The sequence below is a fragment of the Trichechus manatus genome, unplaced genomic scaffold (genome assembly GCF_000243295.1).
Source record: "Trichechus manatus latirostris isolate Lorelei unplaced genomic scaffold, TriManLat1.0 scaffold00117, whole genome shotgun sequence".
Classification (NCBI taxonomy): domain Eukaryota; kingdom Metazoa; phylum Chordata; class Mammalia; order Sirenia; family Trichechidae; genus Trichechus; species Trichechus manatus.
Window position 1 is genome coordinate 8853915 of NW_004444053.1, and position 11633 is coordinate 8865547.

The 11633-nt window shown below is 43.4% G+C and overlaps 1 protein-coding gene across 1 annotated transcript; it reads right to left on the reverse strand.

The window, feature by feature from the left end:
• Window positions 1–2332: 2332 nt before the first annotated feature.
• RHOU (ras homolog family member U) lies at window positions 2333–11393 on the reverse strand. The gene is made up of 5 exons (XM_004384135.3): window positions 11379–11393; window positions 10282–10866; window positions 9898–10219; window positions 8317–8375; window positions 2333–3307 (listed from the first exon to the last, which is right to left on the reverse strand). The coding sequence occupies exons 1-5, from the start codon at window positions 11391–11393 to the stop codon at window positions 2852–2854; spliced, it is 1437 nt and encodes a 478-aa protein (XP_004384192.2). The 3' UTR covers window positions 2333–2851.
• Between the last annotated feature and the right edge of the window lie 240 nt (window positions 11394–11633).

Consider the following 11633-nt stretch of genomic DNA (forward strand, 5'->3'; position numbering starts at 1 on the left):
AAATTCCCCTGCATACCAAGCTGCAAGTGTAATGATTTTTGAACTTTGAAGTGAATCAATTTGATAGTTAACTTAAACACATATTTTAAAAATGTTTTCAACCCAAATCCCTACTTTCACAAAGAACGGAAAGTGCAGGAAAATGCTAAGTATAACCACACTGTTCCTACTCTATAAAATGCAGCAACATATTTAAAACTGCTGTACTTAAACATCAACCCATTAGATTTTTAGCACTAACAGTCCAGATGGTATCAATTCTTCATTTTCTAAGTTTTTCAGTACAGCATCAGACACAACCTGCTATAAGATAACCTACTTAAGTGAAGCTTTCAGAACTGGATCACAAGGCTTTTCTTCACTAAATGCTTCACCCCAGTGCCCTTAAAGGCAGAGGATTCTGAAGGCCTACCCAAGGGCCTACAAAGTACAGCCCAATACTTACATAAAATTGCTTTCAAGTTTTGTGTTCTATCTTAAAAATTGGTTTGCATTGTACTCCATGATATTTGCTTTAATATAAAAATAATATTTAAAATTACTTACCAGTTAAATAACTCCCCACCCCAATTTCCCTCCCCTCACCATCTAGGAAGATGCACCACCTTTCTTTGTGGTCTCTATCTTTGCACATCAAGGCAGGTAAATCCCATGTGGAATGACTTTCCACAAACAGGTAAGCTAGGCATGGCAAGATTAAAATGCATTTAATTAGCTTTATTTTAAGCATTTCCACAAATCATTCAGGTTGTAACTAAATGTTTCGGAAAACAATGACAATCAATTTCAACGTATTGAAAAATAAACAGTCTGTGTATTTTAGTGATTTAAGATTAACCTTTGTTAAGCAAAGAAATTCTTTAATTTTACTTACTAACAGGAATAAAAGAGGCCGCAGCCTAAAGCATAATATGATCTTTTACTTTTTCTATAGAAAAACACAAACCGGATTTTTTTTTTAGATAAAAAACACAACAAAACGGCCCACAAAAAGATAAAACTCTTCTATCTACTGGCTTTGCAAAGATTTTCCTAAGCTGGTTAGTTATTGCATTGATTTTGATAAACCTGTTTAACCCACTGCAAGCTCAGCGTTACAACTCAATACATTTATACTATCTTTTGGTATGCCAGAAACATACCTATTACACGGTAAAAAGTATTCTCCTGATAAAGCCCTTTATTTCTCACAAAGATGAAGCTGTAGAAACTGCAACCCCAGAGGACACAATGTTTCACAAATAGGTGGTTTTCTTAGTGTCCTGCGTGAGGAAGTGGTAGAACTTGTGGGAGGTGGTCCCAGCACCCACCCTGCTTTTGGTCAGGCCACAGCGGATACAACCCTCCACGATCATTCAGAAAAGTCATCCGGGGATTTAATGCACTGTCTGACCAGGTTTTAAGATTATTTTATTTTTTGCTTTGTTTTTAGATGGTTAAAAATGTGTAAATCAAGATATGCTTAAAATTATATGTAGGGTAGAATAAAAAAGATGTCTGTTAAAAAGTTTTAACTTCCTCTGAAGCCAATCTTTCATAAAATCTGTTTTGTGTGGCCATGCTTTTTTTCCATTAACTTTTTAAAAGACTGAATATCAGCAGCAAATACAACCATCTATACATACGTATGTGTGAGTGTGTGTGGGTGTACACACTGAAGTACATTTTGGCTGACAATGATAGAAAGGTCCATCTTGTGTTCCATAAGCATTTGCTGTAGGCCTTTCAAGAATATTTACTTTCTTGCAGATGGCCCAGGTTAAGTACAAAACTTTAAAAAAACTCAGATAATGCTTCCTATTCCTCTAACGATCTAGGATTTAGGCAGTCTGGTGCACACACTACAGTACCTAGCAGAGAACACTCCAAACTAAACAATACTAAGAGCTACTGACGGACACCTGCTTTGCTCCACATGGCATTCTGGCTGTGTTTACACAGGGTAACACAACTGGTCTAAGAATAAAAAATCCCAATACAAGTTTCCTTTTTGGTCTAAACTGTGCCAGAGTCAGTAGGTTGCTTGTTGGTTGGTTGTTTTTAAATCTTAATCAACCAGGTTTGACAAAGACTAAATTAGTGAGTGTTTTGCAGACAGAGGTCTCCTTTTTCTCAGATTTTTGCTCTTGAAAAAATAAAATAAAATAAAGCATGGTTTACATGGAGTTTCAAAGCTAAGTTCTTACCATGGTTGACCTGTGTACTATAATGTACTATGCATTAAACCAAAAAAAAAAAACCAAACCCCTTGCCATCGAGTCAATTCCGACCCAGAGCAACCCTACAGGACAGAGAAGAACTGCCCCACAGGGTTCCCAAGGCTAAAATCTTTACTGGAGCAGACTGCCACATCTTTCTCCCACAAAGCAGCTAGGGGGTTCAAACTGCCAACCTTAATAGCTGAGTTAGTAGCTGAGTGCTTAACACTGCACCACCAAGGCTCCTTCACTACGCATTAAGTAGCCTTTAATGAAGGGAGGGTTAATCACAACATTCCCCCTTTTGTTCTTTTGTACATAATAATGTAGCAAAATTTCATTCCTCACATCCAGATTTGAGGTGTCTTTTTCATTTGAGATGTAAATTAATTCAGAGGTGTGAAATTCTAAATTTCCAGAGTTGTGAAAATTTCTTAACTTACTTCAAAAATATTTTGCATAAGTATCTCATCCCTAGCTCAAACAAACAACAAGAAAATCAAAGGCAAGAAAGAACACAGAAATTGTGAACTCCTCCTATAACACACGCATTCTCCACACAGGTTCTACACAGTAAAAGGAATTAGTTCAGCTAATATAGCTTCTAATATTGATTTCATCTGGAAATTGCTTTTCTGAGTTTCTTGCCAGCATTAGACAAAACAGCAATATTTCTTCCACCAGGACTTGGAGAGGTTTTTCATCTTATCTGGAGTCCTACTCTTCGACTTCTTTGGCTGTTGCTGAGTGTCTGAGTATTGAATGCCAGCAACAATGGCTGCGTCAAAGACTTCTTTGAGGTTCTTCTGAGTCAAGGCTGAACATTCTATGTAAGAGGAGGCTTTGATTCCTTCGGCACATAACTTTGCCGCCTCTTCAGGCACTGGCTTCTCTTTGCATTTGTCCAGCTCAATCAGGACTTTGACATCTTCTCTGAGATCTGACTGAGTCCCGACTAGGATGATGGGGGCTTTGGGGCAATGGCACCGGATCTCTGGTACCCACTTCTCACTCACATTCTGGAAGGATGAAGGGCTCACGACGCTGAAGCACAGCAGGAAGACGTCTGTGTTTGTGTAGCAGAGAGGCCTGAGCTTGTCGAACTCATCCTGCAACCAACGGAAGTATCCAGAAATTACTTTTCTAATCAATTTTTGTCAGCAAAAACAGCAGTCTTAACATTAGTCTTAAAAAGGTTCTGGCAGGTAACAAAAACCCAACTGATTATGGAAGCAAGAGACAATGTTTGTAAGACACAATCCTGCTATCTAAGTGGGGTCTATGCTCCCAATGCAGACATAACAGCTGTCTTCTTCAAGGGTCAGCTAGGACACTAAACCAAACTCAAACTCATTGCCATCAAGTTGATTCCAACTCATAGTGACCTTATAGGACAGAGTAGAACTGCCCCATAGCGTTTCCAAGGAGCAGCTGGTGGATTCCAACTGCCGACTTTTGGTTAGCAGCCAAGCTCTTAACCACTGCGCCACCAGGGCTCCATGCTATGTTGACATTTAATTTACATCAGGACCTACTTACAACGTATAGAAAAAGTACTTAAAGTAGATGAATTTTATAAATAAAAATTTAGCCTTCCACAGTAATCCAGATTTATTCTCTCCACTCTTGGTACTTAGCTACTCTTGTAAAATTTAGACCACATCTATACTAGTCTCCAAGACATCAGTGAATCCCGGTATATTACCACAGTTCCTTTCTTTAAGTCTCCAGCCCTATGATAGCTGTGAAGTATGAAGCATGCAAATAACCATCTCATCTACACTGTACACACACAGTACAGAGAATAATGTCAACCAGATGATCTGGCCAACCCAGAAATGGAGTTGATAGCCTTGGTTACATCAGACTTTCAGTGGCAACTGAGAGAATGTGTGCCTCTCTGTGCCACTTAAGACATTGTTTAGTGCATTCTCTTTCTTGTTTAATATACTTCTTTCTTCTTGCTTCATCTTCTTTTTCTGGTACATGTGTAATATTACTGATAATTTCCCAATGGCAAGAAAAAGTTAAACAGTATCCAAGTTTTTTGTTATTCAATTTGCATTACTTATAAATTAATATTTATATATGCATTATTCTCTGTCCATGGCTTTTTCTCTAGGTATGAAGAAAACCTGTATCTGTTTTATCTGAATGTACTTTCTTCATCTGAGACTCCATATTACAATTGTGGGGTAACAACCAACAAAATAAATATTAAAGTCTACCAGCCAAAATTACCAGAAATGAAGATGGCATTTCAGAATACTACAGCCATTTGCCAGTCTTCTAGAAGTGAAGGTAAAAAGAACAACTTAAGTTTCTTCGTGCCACTTTTGCACTGAAAGGATAAATATAGAAACTCAATCAGATAGACTATAACTCAGCTCTGAATATATTTTAATTAAATGTTCCCTCTGTTATCAGAGGATCTCAAAGTAAGAAGTACAAAAAAAAGAGATCAGCATTAAAGCAATTCCTCAGGTTGCTACACTTCACCACTGGAAGACCAGTCATCTTGGCTATGCCCTGGACTCTGGGATTGCAGTGCCAATAAAAAGAAAGGCAAGCACAAGAAAGCCTGGGTTTGTGACAGGGGTTTAGAAATCTGACTTTACCAGACCTCCTGAGAGTCTGTCTAAAGGGCTCAGGAAGCAGAACAGAAATTAAACACTGCTGCTCGAAGCCTCAGATATTTGCTAAAATAAATGCAATATACCTAAGCACAATGGGGCCAGCTGGAATGCACCACTCAGTGAACCGTGTTCTGGGGCCAAGTGATTTGCGTGTGCTTGCCAGGCCTGCGTCAATGAAAACTGTACAAGATTACGCTGGGTGGCTGGGTGCAGGTGGGCAGGGCACTGGAGAGACAGGCAGCTCAATAGTACACACCCTTCTGGTCAAGCAGCAACCTGATTTTTTTTTTCCCCTGAGTATAAAAATTTTTCCAAAAACCTCACAGGTCAGAAGGTTGAAGAATTTTCAGCTCCTGTTGGCAGCCTGCAGAGAACTACTCCCATTTCAACCATACTCCTTTGTCTTATGCCAAAGGTAGTTTCTTAAAGTTCTCAGTCTCCAGTCTATTTTCACTTGGGTAAAACTATGAGTCCAGTGCTAAAAACTCCTTTTAACATCTTATATACTCACATACCCTCGGTAACAAGAAAACTCAAAGGCACACGACTAATTACTAGTTACTGATTCAGGAAGTAGAACTATCCTCTTCTCTTTCACTTCATCCGCTTCAATGTGAAACCTGCCTTTTAGTCTGCCTTTATGGACTATCTGTGCTCAGTGAAGTGGAGGTAGTTAGAGTCACTTCATCAACTCTATGAGGTTATCAAGAGGATTGCCTAGAGCAGGGAAGACTTCCATTGGCTGGGTCAACACTAAGAAAATACTGCAGGTGTCAATTCAAGTCTGTTAAAAAGTAATTTATCTGGAGAGTAGAAAAGATTACCACCTTGGCCAGCTTAATAATAGTTAAAGCAAATGCTAATATATATTATGTAATATATATTTGTATATATTATAGCAGAAAAAAATAACTGATTTTATTTTACCATCTGTGTATTATCCCCCAGAAAAGTACTTTATCATAAATAGTTTTTGAAGTTGTTTTTCTACAAATTTTTACATGTTGGTCTTATTACATAATAGGTATATTTTACTAACCAGTACATCAGTTAAGAAATACAGTAAATCTCATAAAAACATTGCTGGGAGACCACAAGAATAATTTCCAATGAACTGAAGCTTAACAACCTAGCACCAAAATCTTTTTTTGTAAAATATTTACAAAAATATTATAAACTTTTTTGTAAAATATTTCTAAAATGATTTTCATGCCTCCCTGACTTTTAAACATACAGTACTAAGGATGACTGAGCTCTTCCTTGGTAACTCAGGATCATCTTTACAGTTTTTCTGGTAAAATCCTATTCCTCTTTCAAAACTCTGATGAGGCCTCTTTACCTCTGTGAATCCGCCCTTAGCCTCAGAGCTACTGCCTTCCTCTCTCTTTTGTATCCTTCACAAGCTTCTATTAACCTGATTGTCTTAACTCTAGCCTCAGTTTCAGGAAGGACAGGCCTATGACTTATCTTTGCATCCCCCAAAACCTAGTACTTCATTCTTCATCCATTCCACGAAACTTTATTAAGCCCCTACTGTGTGTGCACAGTGGTTAGGAGCTCGGCTGCTAACCAAAAGGTCGGCAGTTTGAATCCACCAGCCACTCCCTGGAAACTCTACTGGGCAGTTCTACTCTGTCCTATAGGGTTGCTATAAGTGGAATCGACTTGAAGGCAATGGGTTTTTTTTTTTTTTTTTTTTTTGATGTGCCAGATACTGAGCTGGGCTCTAGAAATCGAGCCCCCAACCTGAGGAAGCTGAGTACCTGAGGAAGCTGAGTACTGTGTGGAGAACCCACATCTGACAGGAGAATGTCCACAGGGCAGTGGGATGTGCTGAGCTGCCTGCTCCTCCCTAAAGGCCCGATAGCCATGCCTTTTGATTTCCTGAGTTTTTCTGTCTTCTGTCTTATTCTCAGGGTGTGAGCTGTCACTTCTTACTTTAGTGGGGATGCCTGTATTGAGTGAGGTATTACTCTGCCCACATTGTAATGGTCAGACAGCCTACCCGTAATAGGAAAAATTCCCCACTTTATTCAAAGTAATTAAGCTTTAATTATAAATACCAGTATGGCATTCAGAAAGATTAAATACTAGAAGAGACTGTGTTCTCTGATTTTTCTTTCCCTAAGCATTGGCATACAGATTGTTCTTACTTTTTCTTGCTTATGGTGAAGGGGAAGCTGAGGCGTTCCCATGGTTAGGGTAAGGGGAAGACAGATGAAGCTGGGGTACAACCGTTGTGGCCACCACCAAACTGGTGTTCAGCTGGGACCTCCAAGGCTGCCAAGGTTGTCTTACCTTTACATTAAAAAGAACACCTGTTCTCAGCTCCTAATTTACTGTCTCAGGTAAACCACTTGGCTGCCCTGTTTTGAGTAAGGGGCTTGGCGACCCTACAAAACCAACTTCTTAAACCCATATGGTCATATGCCAGCACCAGAAAGTGAAGTTACCTGTCTACAAAGTCCCCATTCCACTCTCCCTAACCCTAGCAAGTACTAGAGAGACACCTATCACTAAAACCTGCCACTTCAGGAAACTCAGGAGGCACACCTCACATCTTTGGGTTCGATGAGGCACAGGATAATGCCAATGACTTCAACATTTGTGCTAAGGGTGTTTTATGAGATGCTGAGCACCCTGGAATTTCCTCAGGGAACACCCCAAGGGGGAGTCACCCAGACCAGTCCCATATCTGTACCTTTCCTATCACTCCCTGATGGTCTCATCTAAGTGGCTAACCCTCACGAAAAAGAATAAATATTCACAATGATTTTGAAAGAATAAGTCCTAGTTTATTCTTTTTTTCAGCTTAGGACATATCCAACATCAAGAGACGGGGTGGTCTTCAGTGAGTAAAATCATAAATCAGGAAGGGAAAGACTAACACTTATTGACTTAACCAAAACCAAACCAAATCTGTTATCACTGAGTTGGTCCCGACTCATGGTGACCCTGCAGGACAGAGTAGAAATGCCCAATAGGGTGTCCAAGAAGCAGCTGGCAGATTCAACCTGCTGACCTTTTGGTTAGCACCTGAGCTCTTAACCACTGTACCACCGTTTTTTTTCTTGAGTAGATTTCTTAAGCATTTAGTTCATTGACCTTCAATAAAATTATTATAAGATATTTACCACTTATTTTCAGAAACAAGTACAAAGCATTACTGATAAATTTTGATAAAACCCAAAATTAAATGATATTAGAAGTTTCTGTAAGATAAGAGGTGTTCTTGGCCCTGCTTTCCCCCTTTCCTGCCCCCACAGAGTTGGGCCAGATCCTGTTTGATGAGTGAGTGCTAAGGTGCTCTGCTTCCTTCCCCCATCCTCTTTGAGGAGCTGCCAGCCAGGGTGAGTTTACTTCATGAAGCTTTAGAATGACCCAGTTATTGAAGAAATCATTTGGAAACTCATAAAAAGTTATTTGGAAACCTTTAAAAGGCTATTTCCTCTCCCAGCACTGAGCAGTAAAATGATACTGACCTGGCCAGCTGTGTCACAGAGCTGGAGCTGCACAGGCCGCCCATCCACAGACACCACAGCTTGAAAACAAGAACAAAATGACTGTCAGAAGGTGGCTTTTAACCCCTTTCAGAAAAGTAATACTTTCAGCTTGTCCTACCACTCTTGCTCTAAACCCTTCAACTCCTATTTTGGGTCCTTTAATGAATTAAAGACTTGCCTAAAACAAAGAAACCCGATCCAAGGCAAACATTTTTGTATACAAACCCTTCAGGGCTCCACAAGTCACGCCACTGAAACAGATGAGGCAGCAAATCACTGAACTCTTTGATGGCAACACCAGACGGGCCTTCGCTTTCCTTCCAGCCCAAGGAGATTTATTTTCCTGTCACACTTGTTTCAAAGGACCTAAAAACAACACTGGGGGTAAGTGGGAACTAACCTTGCCTTTTTAAATCAGTGCAAAACCTTGCAAATAATTCTGTTTTCCTTGGGAAACTTTCCCGAGTTCAGGGTTTATCATAAAATCCTAGCTTGTTTTGAGAACATGGGCAAACACAGGCTGTCCTCACTGTCCTGTTTATGAAGCAGGTTACTGCTTATCTCCCCATGCCAGTTCAAAGAGAGAATTAAAAAAAGAAAAGAAAGAACACCAGGGTGCTGGTATTTGATGAAGAGGAAAGGGGTCAGGCACTTCATTAGGGAGGACTTAGAGGTTTCTATTTGAATTAAGCAAACAGTTTTGTCTTAAAACAACTTTCTAGATTGTTCATAAGTGTTTATACTGGTCAGTAGGGAAAAAAGAAAATAAAAAGTAAAATACTATTTAGGCTGGGAAACTCACTAGCACAGTACAGCTTTATCGGGGCTGCCTTTGAGATGGAAAACATCATGGCCCATCATGCATTAGGAAGCCCCAAAGAGATCAGTGAAGTTTGTTTTTTTAAAAGGGGGCAAGAGAATGTTTCACACTAGCTTCTGTGGATTTTAACTTTTTTCTTAATATTCAAAAAGACCTAAAATATTAAAAATCAGGCTGTAATTAAAAGGATTCCTTTAGCTTAGTACTTACCAACGCATGTGACATTACATCCCATATATGAGAGCTTTAAGTAGCTTAAAGAGACACTGACAAGACTTGTTGTGTGCCATGGAGTCGATTCCAACTCACAGCGACCCAATAAGGACAAAGTAAAACTGCCCACAGGATTTCCTAGGCTGTAATTTTACAGGAGCAGATCTTCAGGTCTTTCCTCCTGTGGGTGAGTTGGAAAGGCTGACCTTTTGATTAGCAGCCTAGTGCTTAACCACTGAGCCACCAGGGCTCCTTCCCAATTCCCTAGACTCAGGAAATCTACTGAACCCTGAACTTCATCCATTTCCCAGCTAGAGCCTAGCACGGTGCCCTGCCAAAACCCTCAGAAACCCTCGAACATCGTCATGTCTTCCGGTCCACAGTCCCTTCATCCTCTCAAAAGCCCGGTTAACACCACTGTCGTGGGCAGCTGCTAATGTAACTCCCGGGGTGCCTCGAAGCCAAAGTGCTTGACAGCCCCGGAGCCTGCGCCGCGCCACCCCCACCCCGGCCGCCAGCTCCCTCACCCGAGAAGTTGTCGAAGGCGGTGGGGATGTACTCGGTGGGATAGCCGTTGGTGGTATAGCTCACCACCAGGCTCGTTTTCCCCACGGCGCCGTCTCCGACCAGCACGCACTTGATGCTGCGCCTCTCCGCGCCGCCTGCCAGACAGCGGGTCGCTAGCGCTGCGGTCCGGCCGCTGCGCACCCGGCGCGGGGGCACCGGCGGCACCTCGCAGCCGCAGCAGCCCGCCACCGGCTTGCTGATGTACTCTGGATTCCCCTGCTGCGGCGGCATCGGTCGCTTGCTCTCGAACGTGGAGGCGAAAGGGTTGGGGGGAAGCAGAGGCTGGGGGTGGGGGAACAGGAGGAACCCAGGGTCTCCGAGTGCCAACAGCTCTGTCCCTTCACCGCAGCGGCCGCCGAAAGCCCGGAGAGTCCTGGGATCCGGCTCGCACCCACGCTGCGAGCCGCGGAGAGAGAGGTGAGCCGGGACGGTCCGGCCAAAGGCTCCGTGTCCTCCTTCCTCCCGAACAGGCGTGCTGGCGAGCGCAGGGCATCCGCCGGGGACCCGGGAAGTACCCGCGGCCACTCTCTCCTCCGCCCGAAGGTTCGCGCGCTTGAAGACCAGGGCTCAGGGAGGCCAGGCTCTGTCATGGGCCGTGGGCTGTGGCCCTGGGATCTCCCAGAAAGCGGCGAGTCCAGACGCCGCGGCTCCGAGACAAAGGCGATACGGAGGAGGGTCACGGACAGCGCGCTCGGGCGGCAGCACCACCGGCTCCGCTCGTGCGGCGCAGAGAATTGAAGTCGAGGACCGAAGCCGAGCACCGTCTCTCCGGCCGGCTCCGCGGTGACACGACTCGTGGGGTGCAGACGGGGCGGGGGGAGAAAGAGGCGGCCCTGCAGGCGCGGCGGTGGCAGCGGCTCCCTCCTTGCGCCGGGGCCACAGCGCTCTCTGCCTGCGCGCCGCGCCCCTGCACCTCTTGCCCGAGCCCACTAGCAGCCGAGCGCGCCGAAGAAGACCTGAAAGCCGGCTCCCGGTGGGCGCGGCCCGCGCCCTGGGCGGCTTCCTCCGGGTCCAGAGCTGCCTGCGCTGATTGGCCAGGGCGGTTCTCCGCCCCTCGCCACTGCGCTGGTCGGGAAACGTGAGACACCGCCTTTTTTCTCTGCCGGCTCCGTCCTCCCTCGCCGGTTTCAGCTCTCAAGAGTCCTTCAACCACTTTCCCCAGCCCCCCGCGGGGACTGCCTCTGTCCCCCAACCCCCACCCTTCTGTCCGTCTCGGTTGGAAGCTGGGGTGTGAAGCTGCCTTCCGCTGCTGCTCACAGCTCTCCACCAAAGGGAGGGGCAATGAAGTGTCTTGGGGGCCTGTCGTCTGAATGAGACTGAATTAACACACTCAACTTTTTTTTTTTTTAAGTTTAGCTACAGGCCCACAGTGTGAGTTTTCTTCTAAAATATAACATTTTATAGCAAAAGAATGCCAGCTCTATTTTTAGAGCTGATTTACCTTTCTCTTTGGCATGCTATAAACCTTTACACTTTCATGATCCAGCAAATTTCTTTACAGCTCCAATTTCTTCATTTACTTAAATGTAATTTGGGGACATTAATAGTCCCTGAAAACAATATTACTTGTATCTTTGATTCCTTCCTCTGTGCCTGCCTCCCACAAGATAAATGTACCATACATTTTTTAGGGGACTGACATGAAATAGAACTGATCTGAATTCCTTTGTGTGGAAGGACACAAACCTGTAGTAGT

Coding starts and splice junctions, on each gene's coding strand:
- RHOU (XM_004384135.3), bottom strand. Junction 10,220..10,281: donor GGCTTTCGGCGGCCGCTGCG/GTGAAGGGACAG, acceptor CCCCACCCCCAG/CCTCTGCTTCCCCCCAACCC. Junction 3,308..8,316: donor TCTGTGACACAGCTGGCCAG/GTCAGTATCATT, acceptor CGTTGGTTGCAG/GATGAGTTCGACAAGCTCAG.